Genomic DNA, 19,672 nt, shown 5'->3' with positions numbered 1-19,672 from the left:
CTGAGGCACCAACCTATGCTGATTACTGAGCATTTTTAAGGATGCAGAGTTCGACGTTGCCTGAATTAACCCACATGTTATTGCTCAACCCCTAAATGACCTTCAGTCTTTCTATTGTGAACAAAACTATCTAATAATAATTACATTTAAATGCATTATTTCTAGAGATCATTCAGTAGTGAAAGAAGAGATTTGCCAGATTTAAGAATTACTCCTGGAGGGACTTCCCTAGTGGTCCAGTCTTTAGGGCTCCGTGATTCCACTGCAGGGGGTATGCGTTTGATCCCTGGTCTGGGAACTAAGATCCCTCTTGCCTCTTAGTGTGGCCAAAAATTTTTTTAAAAAGAATTATGCCTGGAGCATTCTTAACAAGTACAAAATATTTATGTTGTCACAGACCAGCCTTCTATCTAAGAGAAGAAATGTCTGGCACAGGTCATGAGTGTACACTATAGATACCCGTAAAACAAGTTGATTTAGTGGATGGAGGTTATCAAATCTGCTCTGATGGCGAATGATGTTGAGCATCTTGTCATGTGCTTATTAGTCATCCGTGTATCTTCTTTGGGGGAATTGTCTATTCAGATCCTTTGCTTCTTGTTAGTTGAGTTATTTATCCTTTTATTAGGAGGTTTTGTTACAGGGAAGAGCCAAAGCTGACTATGTGTTTGATCTGTTCCTTTTACTTTAACCTTTGCTTCCTGTTGCCTTTGTTCACTAAAAGGATACTATCTATACATAATGGCCTGCCTCGGGGCACACTGCCCCTCTGCCTGAAGGTTAAACCAAAGTGCCTTTGTTCAGGGAAACATCCGGACCCTGTTCCGCCTGGGGATGGCTGCAAGAAACAAGAAATTAACACATACCCTCCCTGAGGCTGGCCATTCCAGGAGATATTTGCAAATCTTATGGCCTTTTTTACTTTACTTCCTCATCTCCTCCCCCTCTCTGTTCTATAAAAGTAGCTGGCATCCAAACCCTGGTAAGATGGTTATTTGGAGACTTTAGTCTGCAATCTTCTCAGGTCTGCGGACTTTCCGAATAAAGTCCTATTCCTGCCTCAACACTTCGTCCAATTTATTGGCCTGTCGTGCGGCGAGCAGAGCGAGCTTGGACTTGAGAGCAGTTTTATATTTTCTAGATACAGGTTCCAGATCAGATATTTTCAGATATTTATCAGTATACTTTTTTTTTTAAAGTAGTACCTTCCTTCATCTACCTTTAAATTTATTTATTTTATTTATTTTTGGCTGTGTTGGGTCTTTGTTGCTGCACGTGGGCTTCCTCTAGTTGCGACGAACAAGGGCTACGCTTCGTTGCGGTGCACGGGCTTCTCATTGTGGTGGCTTCTCTTGTTGCGGAGCAGGGGCTCTAGGCACGCAGGCTTCAGTAGTTGTGGCTAGCAGGCTCTAGAACGTAGGCTCAGTAGTTGTGGCACATGGGCTCAGTTGCTCCGCGGTATGTGGAATCTTCCCGGACCACGGCTTGAACCCGTGTCCCCTGCATTGGCAGGTGGATTCTTAACCACTGCGCCACCAGGGAAGCCCTATCAGTATACTTTTATACCAAAAATCTTTACTGTGTTTGTATAACTGAATGTTATATTAACAGGCACAACCGGAATCAACTGATCTAAAAACTGTGTGACTGATTTTCATTAAGTGCTGGGAACCTATTTGCTAATTCCCTTGAGTCTAGCCTCTTAGCCAAGATCATTCACTGGCAAGTGTTTTCAATCTTACTCTGTGCCAGATGCTATTTCAGGAACTAGGGATACAGACAGTAAAATATCCCAGAGCTTACATTCTGGTAACAAGATAGATACGGTGTCAAGTAATTATAAGTCGATGAAGAATTGTTACCTGTTAATTGGGCTTCTCTCAGTATCTTTCACAAAAGGAATAGAGAGGGCTTCCCTGGTGGCGCAGTGGTTGAGAATCTGCCTGCCAATGCAGGGGACATGGGTTCGAGCCCTGGTCTGGGAAGATCCCACATGCCGCGGAGCAACTAGGCCCGTGAGCCACAGCTACTGAGCCTGCGCGTCTGGAGCCTGTGCTCCGCAACAAGAGAGGCCGCGACAGTGAGAGGCCCGCGCACCGCGATGAGGAGTGGCCCCCTCTTGCCACAACTAGAGAAAGCCCTCGCACAGAAACGAAGACCCAACACAACCAAAAATAAATAAATAATTAATTTTTAAAAAAGAATAGAGAATGTCTTTCCATCTGGTGAGTCAATTGAGGCTGGTTGTACAAACTTGAGAATTTGATGCAAGGTTCTCTTTTGAATCGTGTCACTTTTCCAACAGGTCCCATTTGCTTTGCTTATCAAAGAATCTACTTTTCCATCAAAACCTGAGCTCTCAGCCTTGCGTTAAGATGGGAGAAGCCAAATTATCCTCCTTTTCCAACTATGGACTGCAATGGTGTTTCAAGCAGCTACACAAAGAAGAGTTGCAGATATTTAAGGCATTACTAAAGGAAAGCGCTTCGGAACCGGCAACCTGCTCTTTTCCACTGGTTGAAGTGGATAATGCCGATTCGGAACGGCTCACCTCCCTCTTGCATGAGCATTATAAAGAATCTTTTGCCTGGAAGATATCCATTGACATCTTTGAAAAGATGAGCCTCTCAGCCCTCTCGGAGATGGCCAGGGATGAGATGAAAAGTGAGTAAGACAGATTTGGGGCAGATCTAGGGGTAGGGGAAAAGGGAGGTGACCTCAAGTTCCCATGGGAATGGGAAAGGTATCATTGTTCTCTCAGGGGGTCCACCTCTACAGCATGAGTCCGAACTAGGAGAGCTAACTCATTCATTGGTCAACCTCCCTGGCTGGAAGCTAGAGTCATCTCCAGCCTGTGAAACAATGAAGGAGAAGACATGGGTAGATAAACCCTCTATCTGGACAGAATTTGGTCAAAGTTAGTAGATGGGATTTGTAGTCAGAAGTGCGTAGCTCTGGTGCCACCACAAGTATGACTTCTGGCAAATTTTCTCCTACTCTGACCCTTGGATTCCACATCTGGGAACAGTAACTGATGCTTATCTGTGCTGTTGCAAAGGTTCCATAAGATAATGTATAGAAAGTGGTTAACAAAGCTTCACTCGTTTTTTGAGAACACTAATGGCTGTACAATGGGCATCTCCCTTATTTCTTGCCCCAGACTGAGGGACTAAGGTTCAAGGAACTTCTCTAAGGACTGATCTTCCTCAGAATGTTGGTGCCCATATTATAGCAACATACTTAGATCAAATTGTGTAGATATCTTAAGGTATTTAGGAGAAAGGTAGAAGAAAAAAATAATAGCTCTCCTTCATCAGGAGGAATTGTCTCCTCAACTGTGGACAAAAGCTTAACGAAGAGCCCCAAGTGTAAGCAGTCAGATTGGCCCTAAAGACTTACAGGTATTACATGCCTATATGTAGCTCATCAGCTGTAGCTGCAAAGGACTTGAACAGAAGCTATTCCTTCGGCGCCTCAAAAAAACCCTGGGTGGAAAACATATTAATATTATTCACAGGAAATAAGGGTTATAAAATTAAAATAATAGTTGGTGTTTACCAATCAGTACCCCAGTCTAAATACCATGTTGAAGCTGTCTTGTGCCCTGCTATTGATTTTCAAACTCACCCAAAAAATAAGTTCCCCATGACAGAAGCTAAAATAGAGATTCTACCAAGTTACACAAGTTGACCAAGTTCATGACCTAATATGTGACAAAAATTACTTAACATTCATTTTGCATATCTTTAAATTCTCGTGTATCATGTGCCAGAGATTTATAGCTTGCAATGCAATAGGGAAGAGGGATACATGGGCAATTTTTTAAATGGATGGTGTAGAAAAATATGTGAAGATTAGAATCACTTCCTAGAAGAAGTAAGGTTTAGGCTGAGACAAAAATGAAGAAAAGGAATTAGCCGAGCTAATTGGGTAGAGAAGAACATTCTGAGCAAAAGAGAGCAACATGAAATCTTTAACAAAGAAAGAGGTTGGATAGACCATGAAGCACTGGAGAGAATATGGCAGGAGATGAAAATAAAAAGATGGTCTAGAAGTCAGACAGCATCTTGAAAATAATTTTAATAGCAAAGCATAAGCAATTAAATAGTTTTAAAGGGGTAGGGGTAGAAATAATCAAACTGGCATTTCAACATTGTTGCTGAAGTCATGAGTGGTCTGGAAAGAGTCATGAGTAGACGTGGGGAGACCAGTTAGGAGTCCATTCTAGCACCCCATGGGAGAAATAAAGGAGGCTTGGACTAGGGTGATGATGGCAGTTAAAGAAAAAGTAGAAATGGAATTGGAAGATATTTTGGAAGCAGACACAACAGTTTTTGAGGACTAAATGCAGAGAGAGAATATGGTGTCAAGCATGGTACCCAAGCTTCTGGCATGAGTGACGGGGTGGATGGGGTTCCATTGCCTCATCCCGGGAAATACTGGAAGAGCTGTTTTGCAGCAAGTAGATGGGGGAGGGGGAGGGGGAGGGAGGAGTGGTCAATGTTAGAGCTCATGAGTTGAAGGTACCTCTATTTGGAGAACTCACAGGCATCTGAGTAGTTAACTAACTATTCTGACGTTCGAGAGAGGTGTTAAGATGACTCTTGACGATTAACTCTTTCTTTAAAAAATTTATTAATTAATTTATTTATTTTGGCTGCCTTGGGTTTCCGTTGCTGCACACAGGCTTTCTCTAGTTTCAGCGAGTGGGGGCTACTCTTCGTTGTGGTGCGCGGGCTTCTCATCACGGTGGCTTCTCTTGTTGCAGAGCACAGGCTCTAGGCACGTGGGCTTCAGTAGTTGTGGCACGTGGGCTCAGTAGTTGTGGCTCACGGGCTCTAGAGCGCAGGCTCAGTAGTTCTGGCACATGGGCTTAGTTGCTCCGCGGCATGTGGGATTTTCCTGGACCAGGGCTCAAACCCGTGTCCCTGCATTGGCAGGCGGATTCTTAACCACTGAGCCACCAGGGAAGCCCTTGACGATTAACTCTTAATAACCATAATATACTATCTTATTATATGACCTACCCAGGATCATGCAGCAAAAATGGGACTGAAATGTACATTTACGTGCTCAAAATCAGACACTCTTTACTATAAATCCCTGCTGCTTCACCGTGCTGGTGGTATTTGAGGGTCTGTCTCCATTTTCCTCATTTCAGACTAGTCATGGAATAAACTGTGAGATCCTGAGACTAGCCTTCGTTGCCCTCAGTAATTTGGGCAGAGGATGTGCTCACCCCTGATTTGGGGAATTGCCATGACTTTACTGAGACATTATCTCATCTACTCTCTATTGCAGAATATTTACTGGCTGAAATACCAGAACATTCTACACCAACAAAGACGGACCAAAGTCCAAGCATGGAAGAAGTACCAAGTTAGTGGGGGAGGGGGGGTGGAAAATGGATGTGTATGAATGATGCTGCTATTAACATTTATGTATAAGGAAATTATCATGGAAAAATATTTATTGAGATCTAAGATAGTAATATCTCAGTAAGATATGGGGTAGATATATCTAGTAGAATTTGGTGTTGAGGGTTTCAGAAAAACAGAGGTTCAAGAATTGCTCCCACCTTTCTGTTTAGACAACCTGGTGGATGGTGATGTTGAAAGTCAATGATTTTTTTCAAAGATATTTATTGATTGTTTGACTGATTTGGCTGCACGGGGTCTTAGTTGCGGCACATGGGATCTTCGTTGCCGCGTTCAGGATCTTAGTTGCAGCATGTGAACTCTTAGTTGTGGCATGGCATGTGGGATCTTAGTTCCCCGACCAGGGATTGAACCTGGGCCCCCTGCATTTGGGAGCACGGAGTCTCAGCCACTGGACCACCAGGGAAGTCCCGAAAGTCAATGAAGTAAATTTCAAACTCTGAAATCACTTCAAGCATAGCTTTTATTCCATCTGTACAACATAACTTATGTTGGCAGGTGTGGGTTACTTTAATCATTCCTTGGACAAATATTTGAAAACCTAATAGCTGCCAGTATTGTCCATTTTCAGCTGGAATGGGTAGTAACAAATACCAACAATGACGACATTTCTAGAATACTTGCCATGGGCCGGGCGCTGTTCTCACATTTTGTGATTATGTCGTGGGATCCTACACCCATCTCATAAGGGAGGTATTAATATCCCCATTTTATTGATGAAAAACTACCATAGAGTGATGATGTGGGGCTAAAATTAGATTTCTGTATAAGGGAATGAGCCAAATATCTGTTCCGAAGTAAGTTCAGAAATAGAAGCTTCTCTCTAATTATCATTTGCAGGAAACTTACCAGAAGGAGTAAGTTTTTGGTTAGAGGTAAAAGCTGAAATGAGTTTTTGGTGCATTGAATTTGAGGTCCCTTTAAGGTAGTAAGTTAGACATATGATCCTGGATTTTTAGGGAAGAAATCAGCACTAGAGAGCAATATTTGGAACTCTTAAGTACAGACATGATCATTAAATCCATGGGAGAAGAAAAGGTGTCTCCCGCTGACCCCTAGTATTCCCTTTGGTAACCATAAGTTTGTTGTCTATGTCTGTGAGTCTATTTGTTTTGCAAATAAGTTCATTTGTATCATTTTTTAGATTCCACATATAAGTGATATCATATGATATTTGTCTTTGACTTACTTCACTTAATACGATAAACTCCAGGTCCATTCATGTTGCTGCAAATGGCATTATTTCATTTTTTTAATGGCTGAGTAATATTCCATTGTATATATACACAACACTGTATATAAAATAGGTAAACAACAAGTACCTAGTGTATAGCACAGGGAACTATATTCAATATCTTATAATAAACCATAATGGAAAATAATCTGAAAAAGAATATGTGTTTATATATACTCATAAATATATATAAATAAATATAGATATATACAAATATTTATATAAACTGAATCACATTGCTATATAGCTGAAAATAACAACATTGTAAATTAACTGTACTTCAATTTAAAAAAAAAAGAAGAAGAAAAAGAAAAAGCAGCTGAGGAAGAGGCAAAGAAGGGTTGAATTCAACTGCAGCCTATCTTTCTGGGGTTCCTCTACCTCCACAAAAACCTACAACCCAGGAGCACAGTCTGTCCTTTTGACGGAAGATAATACGTCAGTGTGACCTCAGCAAATGGACCTTGTTCAGATCTCAGAGGGTCTGCTGCTTGTGGGTTTAACACAGATCTGTTCATGACCTTCCTGATGCAGAACAATGAAGTTTAAGATTTAGAACTTTTGTGTAGAGAGTTTATATAGGGCTAGTCACTGTCTCATGCGCTTGTATAGAGAGAGTCTTGCTGTCTTTTTTTTTTAAAGATAATGGTAGTACCAGCTAATGTAAGGGATCAGATAGGAATTTTTAATTTTTTTTTAATTTTTATTTTATATTGGCGTATGGTTGATTTACAGTGTTGTGTTTCGTTTCAGGTGTAGAGCAAAGTGATTCAGTAACACATATATAGCTCTTCTTTTTCAGATTCTTTTCCCATATAGGTTATTAGAGTATTGTGTAGAGTTCCCTGTGCTATACAGTAGGTCCTTATCAGTTACCTATTTTATATATAGTAGTGTGTATATTTTTCTCCCCCCCCCCCCCATTTCCCCTTTTGGTAACCATAAGTTTCTTTTCTAGGTCTGTGAGTCTCCTTCTGTTTTGTAAGGAAGTTCGTTTGTATCCATTCTTCGATTCCACCTATAAGTGATATCGTATGATACTTGACTTTCTCTGTCCCACTTACTTCACTTAGTATGATCATCTAATTTTTTATGTTAGTGCATACCTATTGGATGTCAGAGACTGTTAAAGAGGCTAGAGGTATGGAGGTAAAATGACAAGGTATTTTTCTCATGGAGCTCACCTTGGAAGCTGGGAGCTAGATGATTAAACGCATAAAAGAGTTGCCATTTATGAGAAATGTTGGGAATAAAATAAAGAGGGTAAGGTTGAAAGAATTATGTTTTGTAATGATAATAGTGGCCATTGCTCATCTTTGCCAAGCCCTGTGCCAATAAATATCGAATGCACTTTTTGTTCCTGAAATATTTGTCACAGCCCTTGAAGAGGATGTCCATTTCATCTTATAGGTGAGGAAATGGAGGCCCAGAAAATGAAGCAACTTGTTCCAAATCACAGACACTATAGAGCTTCGAGTTCCAGGCAGGACCGGTGTAACTTCAAAGGCTGTGCTTACCTCCTCGTAAAGAACAGGCTCCCTTGTCACATGGAGCTGTTTCTCCACAGTAGCCCGGGGCTCCTGGGCCGGAACTGAATGTGCCCGCCCACCCCGAGGTCTGGAACGCAGGGCCACGCACACACCCTCAGCTCCCCCAGGCTCCTCTGTCTTTCAGAGACCACATAGGCATGTTCAGTGTAGATTATTCAGTGAATACGTAGTTGCGTGTCCACAGGGCACCAGGCACTGTTACAAATACTGAAGATACAGTAGCAAGTAGCAAAGTCCCTGCACAGAATCCATTGCAGAGACAGACAATAAGCAAACAAAAATGTAACCTATCGGGTATGAAGTCCTGGAAAGAGAAATCAGGTTAAAGGGACACAGAGCTATTTTGCAGAACATCCGTAAGCTTTGAGGAAGTGATCTTCGTATGAGGGACAGAGCTTGTTATATGTGCGTTGCTAGGAAGAAACAAAAGACCCACAGCTGTAGGCTGTCTGACTTAAGATCCACTAGGTCTGCGGTTTTTGTTTTGCTTTTTTGCTAGTTTTTTCCTAAATCCAGACTTTCTTGAAACTCTCTATCTCGTTCTTCTTCTCTCCTGTGCGACTCAGGCCACAGAGATGACCAACAGGGCTATAAGAGTCATGTGATGAGGAAGTTCTCCACGAAGCGGGATGCACACCACAGCTTTGAAAAATTTGCCTCTGACTGTCCAGATGTGCACGTGTTGTTGGGGGCTTTTAATCCAGACCAGGGGGGCTTCCAGCCTCTCACTGTGGTTCTACACGGAAAGGCGGGAGTCGGGAAATCGGCTCTGGCCAGAAGGATCCTGCTGTTCTGGGCACAAGGTGAGCTCTACCAGGGCACGTTCTCCTATGTCTTTCTCCTCCGTGCCAGAGAGGTACAGTGGACGAGGGAGTGCAGCTTTGCAGAGTTAATCTCCAGGCAGTGGCCAGACACCCAGGTCCAGGTGGAGGAGATCCTGTCCCAACCAGAAAGGCTCTTGTTTGTGGTTGACGGATTTGAGGACCTGGACCTCGCCTTCAAAGACGATGACTCAAACCTCTCTGGAGACTGGGCGGAGAAGCAACTCGTGTCCGTCTTGATGCAAAGTCTTCTGAAGAAAGTCTTGCTCCCCGAGTCTTCCCTGATCATCACCGTCCGAGACTCAGGCTTAGAAAAGCTCCAGTCCATGCTCCTGTCTCCCCATTACCTGTTGGTTCGGGGACTCTCAGTGGAAAAAAGGATGCAGTTGCTTCTTGAGCATGTGAAGCACGAACATCAAAAGACGCAAGCCTTGCGTTCAGTGGTGGGCAACCATGAGGTGTGTGACAAGTGCCAGGTGTCCGTCGTGTGCTCTCTGGTCTGTGAGGCTCTAAATCTGCAAGAGACACCAGGAAAGGGCCTTTCCATCGCTTGCCGGACTCTCACGGGCTTGTATGCCTCATTCGTGTTCCATCAGCTCGCTCCAAAAGATGCAGTCAGGCGCTGTCTGCGTCAGGAAGAGAGAGTCACCTTGAAGGGCTTGTGCCGGATGGCTGCGGAAGGCGTGTGGAATACGAAGTTCGTGTTTTACGGCGATGACCTGGGCGTGCACGGACTGAAGGAGCCTGAGCTCTCCGCCCTGTTTCGCACAGGCATCCTTCTCCAAGGCAGCCGCTGGGAAGAGTGTTACATGTTCTTACACCTCAGCCTCCAGGAGTTCTTTGCTGCCTTGTACTATGTCCTGGAAGGATTGGAAGGAGAGGGGGACCCCTACCCTCTGTTCACTGAGAATGTAAAGAGTTTGATAGAACTCAAGCAAATCGACTTCAACGTCCACTTGGTCCAGATGAAGAGGTTCTTGTTTGGCCTCATGAGCAAAGAGGTGATGGGGGCACTGGGAACCCTCCTGGGATGTCCTGTCCCGCTGGTGGCAAAGCAGAGGCTTCTGCACTGGATCTCTTTGTTGGGTCAACACGCCAACACCACTGCCCCGCTAGACTTCCTTGACGCCTTCTACTGTCTTTTTGAGACGCAGGATGACGAGTTTGTTCGCTCGGCATTGAACGGCTTCCAAGAAGTGTGGCTTCCGCTGAACCGGCCAATGGACTTAATAGTGTCTTCTTTCTGTTTCCGGCATTGCCAGTATTTACGGAAAATTCGGTTGGATGTCAGAGAGGTCCCAAAGGATGAATTTGCTGAGGCGTGGCCCAGCATTCCCCAAGGGTGAGTACCTTACCTCTGCAATTTTGGTTTTTGTTTTTTTTTTCTTTTCATCTTTGGAAGGGGGGCTATAATTGACAAATGAAAATTGCATATATTTAGATGTATGACTTGGTGCTTTGATATACCTGAAATAATCATCACCATCAAGTGAATTAGCATACCCATTACCTCATATAGTTATTTTCTTTGTGTGTGTGTGTGAGTGTGTGTGTGGTAAAAACACTTAAGACTACCTACTATCCCTAGTCACATCGTTGTACATTAGCTCTCCAGAATGTACTTATCCTGCATAAGTGAAACTTTGTACCCTTTGGCCAACATCTCCCCATTTCCCTCACCCCCAGCCCCAGGCAACCACCACTCTACATTCTGCTTATATGAATTTGACTATTTTAGAATCTCCATGTAAGGGAGATCATGCATGTCTCTCTGTTACTGCTTTTTTCCCTTAGCATAATATCCTCTAGCTTCATCCCATTTGTTGCAAATGGCGGGACTTCCTTCTCTTTTAAGGCTGAATGATATTCCATTTTGTGTGTGTACCACATTTTCTTTATCCACTTATCCACTGACAGACACTTAGGTTGTTTCCATGTCTTGGCTATTGTGACTAATAGAATACAAATATCTCTTTGGGTTCCTGATTTCAATTCTCTTTGATATACCCCCCCAAGAAGTGGGATTGCTGGATCATGTGGTAGTTCTATTTTTAATCTGGGGTGGGGGAACTCCATACTGTTTTCAGTAGTGGCTGCACCCTCTGACGTTCAAGGGGGAGCTAGAATTTAAGCACAAATCTTACTCGAGAGCTGGAGGTATGCCCCGTGGGTGTCGAAATATTCAGGAGGCAGGTGGTTACGAGAGCACTTCTCCAGAGCATGAGGTGAGATCTGCTACACTGGCCTCAGAGCCTCTAAAACCATCCCTGTCCCGCCCTAATACACTGGTTTCTCTCCCCGGGCATTTTTGGGCCAGTTGTTCATGTCAAAATCCATCCTGTGGAAGCAAATGCTTATTTCCTTCTCCAACACAGCCTGCAGATCAAGACCCGTAATGAACACTGGGAACACCTCTGCTCCGTGCTCAGCACCCACCCCAGCCTACGACAGCTCGACCTGAGCGGCAGCGTCTTGAGTGAAGAGGCCATGAAGACCCTCTGCATCAAGCTGAGGCAGCCAACCTGTAAAATACAGAATCTGATGTAAGGCTTCCCAGCCCCTGTACACGCCCCTTTGCCTGGCTGTGTCATGGCTCTCCTCTCCCACCTACTGAGGAAGACCAATCTATAAAATGTATTCGGAGGGAATAAGGGCCATGGAAGGTATAGGAACCAAGTTCCCAAAAGCACAAGATGGGGAATGACTAAAGACCTTGTGAAGGGATTACTAAGGTGGGTTCATTTACTCGGGGTCTTGAAGGATGAATAGGAGTTGGTTAGTGGGGGAAAAGTGAGGGAGGCTCATTTCAGTAAATGGTAGAGCATGAGGCAATAGCAAGATCAAGGTGCATGATCTGTGAGAGCCTTTAAGTCAGTCCTTAATGCTTTAGGCTAATAAGGTAACAAATATTTAAATACCTAATATATTGGGTTGGCCCAAAAGTTCATTTGGGTTTTTCTATAACACCTTACGGAAAAACCCAAATGAACTTTTTGGGCCAACCCAATAAGTTCCTGGGTCTGTTGGAGATGCCAGGGTACTTACCAGACACCTAGAGCAGGAAATGAAGGGCTTGTTCTACTTCAACAAAAGTTCTATTTCTACTTTTCCCTCCAGGACCAAGTGAAGCACACGTGACACTCAAGAGTAGACCAAGTCAAGTTCTTGGCTGCAAACATTTTCCTCTCCTGGCCACTTCTATCTCTTCCCTAATTAGTTTCCTTAAACTGGGCTGAGCCAAGGAGCTTGGTGATCCCAGAATAAGGAATAATGCTTTGTTCACCTTAAGTCCTACACCAAACTTGATTTCTCAGTCAGCTGTTATCTTAACTGTTTTTCCTTGGGAATCCCTCCCCACTAGCTGCCCCTGTGTTAAGCTCTTGTTACACCCTGTCACTTGCTTTAATCCATGTCATCCATATTATACACTACCAAATGTAAAATAGATAGCTAGTGGGAAGCAGCCGCATAGCACAGGGAGGTCAGCTCGGGTGCTTTGTGACCACCTAGAGGGGTGGGATAGGGAGGGTGGGAGGGAGATGCAAGAGGGAGGAGATATGGGGATATATGTATATGCATAGCTGATTCACTTTGTTATACAGCAGAAACTAACACACCATTGTAGAGCAATTATACTCCAATAAAGATGTTAAAAAAAAAACAGTAACTCTAAAAAAAACAAAAAAATCCATGTCATCACTGTATTTGTCATTCAACCCTGATACATGATAATGGTAAAGAGATTCATGAAGTACAAAGGATTTTCAGTAAGTCCCTTGATGCCTCTTCAGCTTACTGTTTGCCTAATTACTTTCACATATTCTCATAAATTTTCCATGCAATTATAAATATATAGTGGCATATGAAGTTTTTAATCCAAATGATATCACATTGCACAGTCTGACATTTGACTTTTTTCTTCAACTTGAACTTGGCTAGATATCTGTAGCTGTATTCTTAATGAACTATAACATATTTCATTCTTTTTTTATAAATTTCTTGGAGTATAGTTGATTTACAATGTTGTGTTAGTTTCTGCTGTATAGCAAAGTGAATTAGCTATACATATACATACATCCATTCTTTTTTAGATTCTATTCCCATATAGGTCATTACAGTGTATTGAGTAGAGTTCTCTGTGCTATACAGTAGGTCCTTATTAGTTATCTATTTTATATATAATAGTGTGTATATGTCAATCCCAATCTCCCAGTTTAGCCCTCCCCCACCCTTTCCCCCTTGGTAATCATAAGTTTGTTTTCTACATCTGTGATTCTATTTCTGTTTTGTAGATAGGTTCATTTGTACCATTTTTTTTAGATTCCACATAGTGATATATATTTGTCTTTCTCTGTCTGACTTACTTCACTTAGTATGATAATCTCTAGGTCCATCCATATTGCTGAAAATGGCATTAGTTTGTTCTTTTTATGGCTGAGTAGTATTCCATTGTATATATGTACCACATCTTCTTTATCCATTCATCTGTTGATGGACACTTAGGTTACTTCCATGTCTTGGCTATTGTAAGTAGTGCTGCAGTGAACATCGGGGTACATGTATCTTTTTGAATTATGGTTTTCTCTGGATATATGCCCAGGAGTGGGATTGCTGGATCATATGGTAGCTCTATTTTTAGCTTTCTTATGCATAACTCTTTTGCCTCTATTGAATGTCTTCCCTGATAGGTTAAGCTCCATAGGGCACAGAATATTAGCATTGTTTAATACGCTCTTCCCAGTGCCTGATGCATCATAGTTACTCAAGTATTTGCTCCTTTAAAATAAAATACTTTTGACCTTTGAACAATGCAGGAATTGTTTTGATCCTTGAACAATGCCAAGCCCTGGCCCCATGCAGTCAAAAATCCAAACATAACTTTTGACTCCCCAAAAACTTAACCACTAATAGTCTACTGTTGACCAGAAGCCTTACCAATAACATAGTCAATTAATACATATTTATATATGTATTATATACTGTAGTCTTACAATAAAGTAAGCTAGAGAAAAGAAAACGTTATTAAGAAAATCATAAGGAAGAGAAAGTACATTTTGACAGTACTGTATTTATTGATACCATAAATTGACGTTGTCTATAAGGGGAATCATTTGTCAGTGTCTCCATCAATATTATATGATACAAAATACTTTAGATGTTATATGTATAACGTACATATGTGTATATACATACATGTAACAGTGGACATCAAAAATGAAAATATAATGTGAAAGAAATTCATATTTATTTACAGGTGTAATGATTCATGCATAGATAATGAAGAAGCAGCAATAAGATTGCTTTATGGTAGCCTAGACTGTACACTAATGAATGAATCATTATAAAATTTTTATGGCACCCATATTACAGTCATACTCATAATACAATATTGGAAACATTGTTACATTTTAAAAAAAACACTTACCTGTGACAATCAGCTGATACAGTTTCTACAGTTATGAGAGAGAAAGGCATACGGTACAGTAATGCAATTCTTTGAAAGCAAAGTTATAAAACAGTGAGAAAACAAACACATTATTAATTTTGTACTGAATATCACTCACCTTATTCCTGTGTAAGGATAGGCTATCCACTTCAATACAAGTTTTGCACACAATGTTCTACATATATATTTTTATATATTTATTGAAAAAAAAAATCCATGTATAAGTGGCCTCGTGCAGTTTAAATCCATGTTATTTGAGGGGCAATTGTAAATGCAAATAAAGAGAGATCAGAGTTGAAATGGAAGAAAGAGCAAGAAGGAAAAATTAGGATACAACCAAATGTCACCCAAATGGTCTAACTAGTGTTTCCTTTCCTCTTCCGTAGATTTACAGGTGCCCAGATTACCCTTGGTCTCCGTCACCTCTGGCTAACTCTTATCAACCGAAATATTAAATACCTGGACTTGGAAAGCACTCACCTGAAGGATAGAGATGTTATGATGGCATGTGAAGCAGTAAAGCACCCAAACTGTTTGCTGGAGTCTCTGAGGTAAGTCCTGGGTATGGTTTTTGCTTTGTGGATTTCAGGGCTTTATTGTTTTTACTTTTTATTTTGAAATAATCATTCACAGAAAGCTGCCAAAATATTATAGAGAATCAGGAGTCTGGATAAGGTTGGTGGCGATAGCTGCACAACAGTGTGTATATAATTAGTGCCACTGAATTGTACACTGAAAAGCTAAGATGGTAAATTTTGTGTTACTTTTTTCTTGTGGTGAAATATACATAACTTTCAATTTTTTTTCTGGCAAAAACCAATTTTATTTAGGCTGTTAAAACATTTTTTATTGTGGTAACATTGACTTGTATATATGAAACTTATATAACATTATAACATTATATTTCTTTTTTAATTAATTAATTAATTAATTTATTTATTTATTTATTTTTGGCTGTGTTGGGTCTTCGTTGCTGCATGTGGGCTTTCTCTAGTTGCGGCGAGCGGGGGCTACTCTTTGTTGCGGTGCACAGGCTTCTCCTTGTGGTGGCTTCTCTTGTTGCAGAGCACGGTCTCTAGGCGCACGGGCTTCAGTAGTGGCATACGGGCTCAGTAGTTGTGGCTCTTGGGCTCTAGAGCACAGGCTCAGTAGTTGTGGCACACGGGTTTAGCTGCTCCACAACATGTGGGATCTTCCCGGACCAGGGCTCGAACCCTTGTCTCCTGCATTGACAGGCAGATTACTAACCACTGTGCCACCAGGGAAGTCCCCAACATTATATTTCTACTTCCATCTACACTTCAGTATGCTCACCACCAAAAATTTGTTTTCTATCCGTCACTATGCAGTAGACCTCCCTCACCACCCTGTAACCACTACTCTGTTCTCTGTGTCGACATGTTTGTTTTGATTTGGTTTGTTCATTTATTTGGGCGTTTTCTTTATCAGTTTTTTAGATTCCACATTATGAGTGCAATCATATGGTATTTGCCTTTCTCCGTCTTATTTCACTTAACACAAATTGATCCTGAGGGTATTATGTTGTCACAAATGGCAAGATTTCATCCTTTCTGTGGCTGAGAAGTATCCCCTTGTGTGTGTGTGTGTGTGTGTGTGTGTGTGTATATGTGTGTGTGTACACACACACTCAGGTTTGCCATCTCTATAATTTTTCATTCAACAGCACTATATGAATGGAACCATACAATATGTCATTGCCTGAGATGGGCTTCTTTCAATCTGTAAATGCCCTTGAGATCCGTCCAAGCTGTTCCATGTATCAACAGTCTGTTCCTTTTTATTACTGAGAACCGTTCGGTGATACAGATGTGCACAGTTAGTGTAGCCATTCACCAATTCAGGGACATTTTGGTCATTTCCAGTTTGGAGTTCTTACCACAGTTTTGTAATTCCTGGGCATGTGTCTTGCCAATTAGATTAGCTGGAACTAAAGACCACTACTCCTTGGTGCTTTTGGCGTATTTTGAGACAGATGAGCACGAGGTCTGCTCAGCTTTGTTGACTGACACACCACAAGTGTGGAAGAGTAGCTTGCTTTGCACCTTATGTTAACTTGCAAACTGCACATTTAAAAATGTAACCCAAGGAAGTCAGTCAGAGAGCAGAAGTCCTTACAGGATGGAAATGCGGATGTGTCCGCTAAATGCCATGTGGGTTTTACAACCATCTCTGGGAATGAGGAGATGAATCTCTCTCTGTCATCTCTGTCTTTGTGTCTCTGTCTCTGTGTCTCTCTGTGTCTCTTTCTGTCTCTGTCTCTCTGTCTCTGTCTCTCTTGATGCTTCACTAATAGGGTAACTAGAGCTTGGATTCAAAGAATAAATAAGACACATATTGTCAGAAAAGAGAGAGAGAGAGACTATTTGGGGCCAAGGAAAGAGAAAAGTGTAAAATCGTATGGTGGGAAATGACAGCCCATTTCTGGGAATCCTAATGAGTTTACCTTCTGGTAACTCATGAGGACAGGAGTGTTCTGTTTCCCTCACTGCTTATTCCCAGAACCTAGAACTGCTTTATTCCCAGCACCTGGTCCAAACTATGCCCCCAAAGCTGTATTGAATGGAGAGAAGGGATGGGGTGATTGGCTAATCTCTAAATGGGAGAGACAGATCTGTCTTTGAAAGACAGATCGGGCCACATTGTGAAGGATTTTGATTGCAAGCTCAATGGGAGATTCATTTTCTTGCATTGAACAAATACAGAGCTCCTGTTATGTTTATAACACTATCTTATGGGTTCTGGGAATGTCTTGATGAATGGGACAAGGTTCCTGTTCTCATAGGCTAGCATGGGGAGATAAAAATAAGTGAACCGAGAAGCCTATACATGCACACACACACCAAAAGCATGTATGTTTGGAGAACTCTAAAAGGTCCATCTAAAACCCAACAGAGCAAATAATTGAGATTGTTTTCTATGTGCTAGTGTATTAGTTAGGTTCTGTGACAAACAGATGCAAAAATGTATAATGGCTCAGGAATAACAGAAGGGCATTTATTGCCTATATAAACAGTCCAAAGGGGGTTGAGATGTCTATATAAACAGTCCAGGCTAACAGGTCCTGCTGGTTTTTGTTTTTGTTTTAGGAGGGTTCCCTTTTCTCCACACCCTCTCCAGCATTTGTTTGTTTTCTTTTTTCATAAATTTTATTTATTTATTTATTTATTTTTGGCCACGTTGGGTCTTCATTGCTGTGTGAGGGCTTTTCTCTAGTTGCCGTGCATGGGCTTCTCATTGCGGTGGCTTCTCTTGTTGTGGAGCACAGGCTCTAGGCGCATGGGCTTCAGTAGTTGTGGCTCGCAGGCTCTAGAGCGCAGGCTCAGTAGTTGTGGCACGTGGGCTCAGTAGTTGTGGCTTGCAGGCTCTAGAGCGCAGGCTCAGTGGTTGTGGTGCACAGGCTTAGTTGCTCTGCGGCATGTGGGATCTTCCCGGACCAGGGCTCAAACCCGTGTCCCCTGCATTGGCAGGCGGATTCCCAACCACTGCGCCACCAGGGAAGCCCAGGTCCTACTGTTAACACACAGCTTCCAAGACCCTGCTGGGCACAGGCAGTCTGCTTATGGAAGCACAGGGAGCTTGGGGAAACCTGGAGGTCTTATGGACCTGACTCAGAAGTGGTTCAAATCACTCCCCCTCATATTCTCTTAGCAGGAGCTCAGTTGTGTGATCATACGTACTGCAAGGCAGGCTGTGAAATGTAGTCCAGCTCTGCATCCAGGTAAAAGCAAGAACAGGTCTGCACAATTAGAGCAATGCCTGGCTGCGGTATTTACTCGTCTAATCCTCACAAGCACTGCTGTGGTTGGTAGCGGTCATCTCCATGTTTCAGATGGTAAAGCTACTCGCAAAACGGCAGATTACATGACACATCAGGCCTAGAGGATATCCTATTTAAGGGTACCAACTTGCAACTAATAGATAAATAGGTCCTGGAGATCTAATGCACAGTATAATGATTATAGACGTCCCAGTATTGCATTATAAACATCAAAATTGCTAGGAGACTAGATTTGAATTATTCCCACCAAAAACAAACAAAAAATGATAATGTGTGATGTGATACAGGTTGTAGCTACTGCTACATTGGCAATCATATTGCAATATATAAATGTATCAAATCAATGTATACATATTGCAATGTATAAATATATCAAGTTACACCTGATACTTACACAGTGTTAGATGTCAGATAAATATATGAGATGTCAGCTTTTGATAATCGCTATGAATAAAATAATACTGAAGCAAGAGGATGGGGTTGGGTAGGGCAGGGCAGGCATAGTTAAGGAAGGTAGTGAGACCCACTTACTCAGAAGAAGTGACACTCTGGAGAGTGAATGGAAAATTGAACCCCAAAAAGACCTGGGGCTGGGATGAGGAGGGGTGTTGCAAACAGAAACAGCAAATGCTCAGACCCTCAGGCCAGAGCAAACAGCATCCAGGAACCAGCCAAAGGGACAGAGTGGCTGCCGGGCGGGGAAGGAGGGGAAATGGCTTGCTTCTGGAAAGAGGTGGGGATGTGTCTCCCGTTGCCTGTCTCTGCAGGTTGGATCACTGTGAATTAACCCACACCTGTTGTCAGGTGATCTCCCAAATGCTTGTTTCGTCCATCAGCCTGAAATCCCTGAGCCTGGCAGGAAATAAGGTGACGGACCAGAGCATAAAGTCTCTCTGTGATGCCTTGAAGGTCACACAGTGCACCCTGCAGAAGCTTATGTGAGTTGAACTCTGTTCACCAGAGTTATCTTATCTTGAGATCATCCAAGTCATGGGGGAAAAGGGCGGGAAATTGGCTGATGCATAAGCCGAGGGTTAGAATGGGAGATGGGACCTCATGGGAGAGCCCAACGTTGGAGGTTTGAGAAAGACCCAAAAACTAACATCTATGTCTTTGCTACTGACTCCAAACTGATACAAAAGACCAGAGCAGAAGCTGAACTTGAAGAAACAGAGTAGAATGGAGGTTGCCAGAGGCTGGGAGTTGGGGAAATGGGGACATATGTGTCAAAGGGTATAAACTTCCAGTTATAAGAGGAATAAGTTCTGGGGATCTAACATACAGCATTCAGATTATAGTTTAACAATACTGTACTATATACTTGAAACTTTCTCCAATGCCAAAATCCCAGAGACGTAGGATTGTGGTTAAGCTGCCATCTATG

At 42.3% G+C, this 19,672-nt stretch overlaps 2 protein-coding genes across 2 annotated transcripts in view; both read left to right on the top strand.

Moving 5' to 3' along the window:
- The window catches only part of LOC309648221 (zinc finger and SCAN domain-containing protein 5B-like), a 163,310-nt gene that overhangs the window by 47,532 nt on the left and 96,106 nt on the right, over positions 1 to 19,672 (top strand). The window lies entirely within an intron of this gene.
- The window catches only part of NLRP5 (NLR family pyrin domain containing 5), a 33,652-nt gene continuing 16,287 nt past the window's right edge, over positions 2,308 to 19,672 (top strand). The window contains exons 1-5 of the mRNA XM_082439779.1: positions 2,308 to 2,664; positions 8,750 to 10,387; positions 11,328 to 11,586; positions 14,849 to 15,040; positions 19,056 to 19,226. Coding sequence (XP_082295905.1) covers positions 2,376 to 2,664; positions 8,750 to 10,387; positions 11,328 to 11,586; positions 14,849 to 15,040; positions 19,056 to 19,226 — 2,549 coding nt within the window. The 5' untranslated portion in view covers positions 2,308 to 2,375. The remainder of the gene's footprint in view (positions 2,665 to 8,749; positions 10,388 to 11,327; positions 11,587 to 14,848; positions 15,041 to 19,055; positions 19,227 to 19,672) is intronic.

Source organism: Balaenoptera physalus, assembly GCF_965194825.1.
Source record: "Balaenoptera physalus genome assembly, chromosome: 19".
Classification (NCBI taxonomy): domain Eukaryota; kingdom Metazoa; phylum Chordata; class Mammalia; order Artiodactyla; family Balaenopteridae; genus Balaenoptera; species Balaenoptera physalus.
Note: the sequence above shows the minus strand (reverse complement) of the source record. Positions and strands in the feature narration are given on the sequence as shown.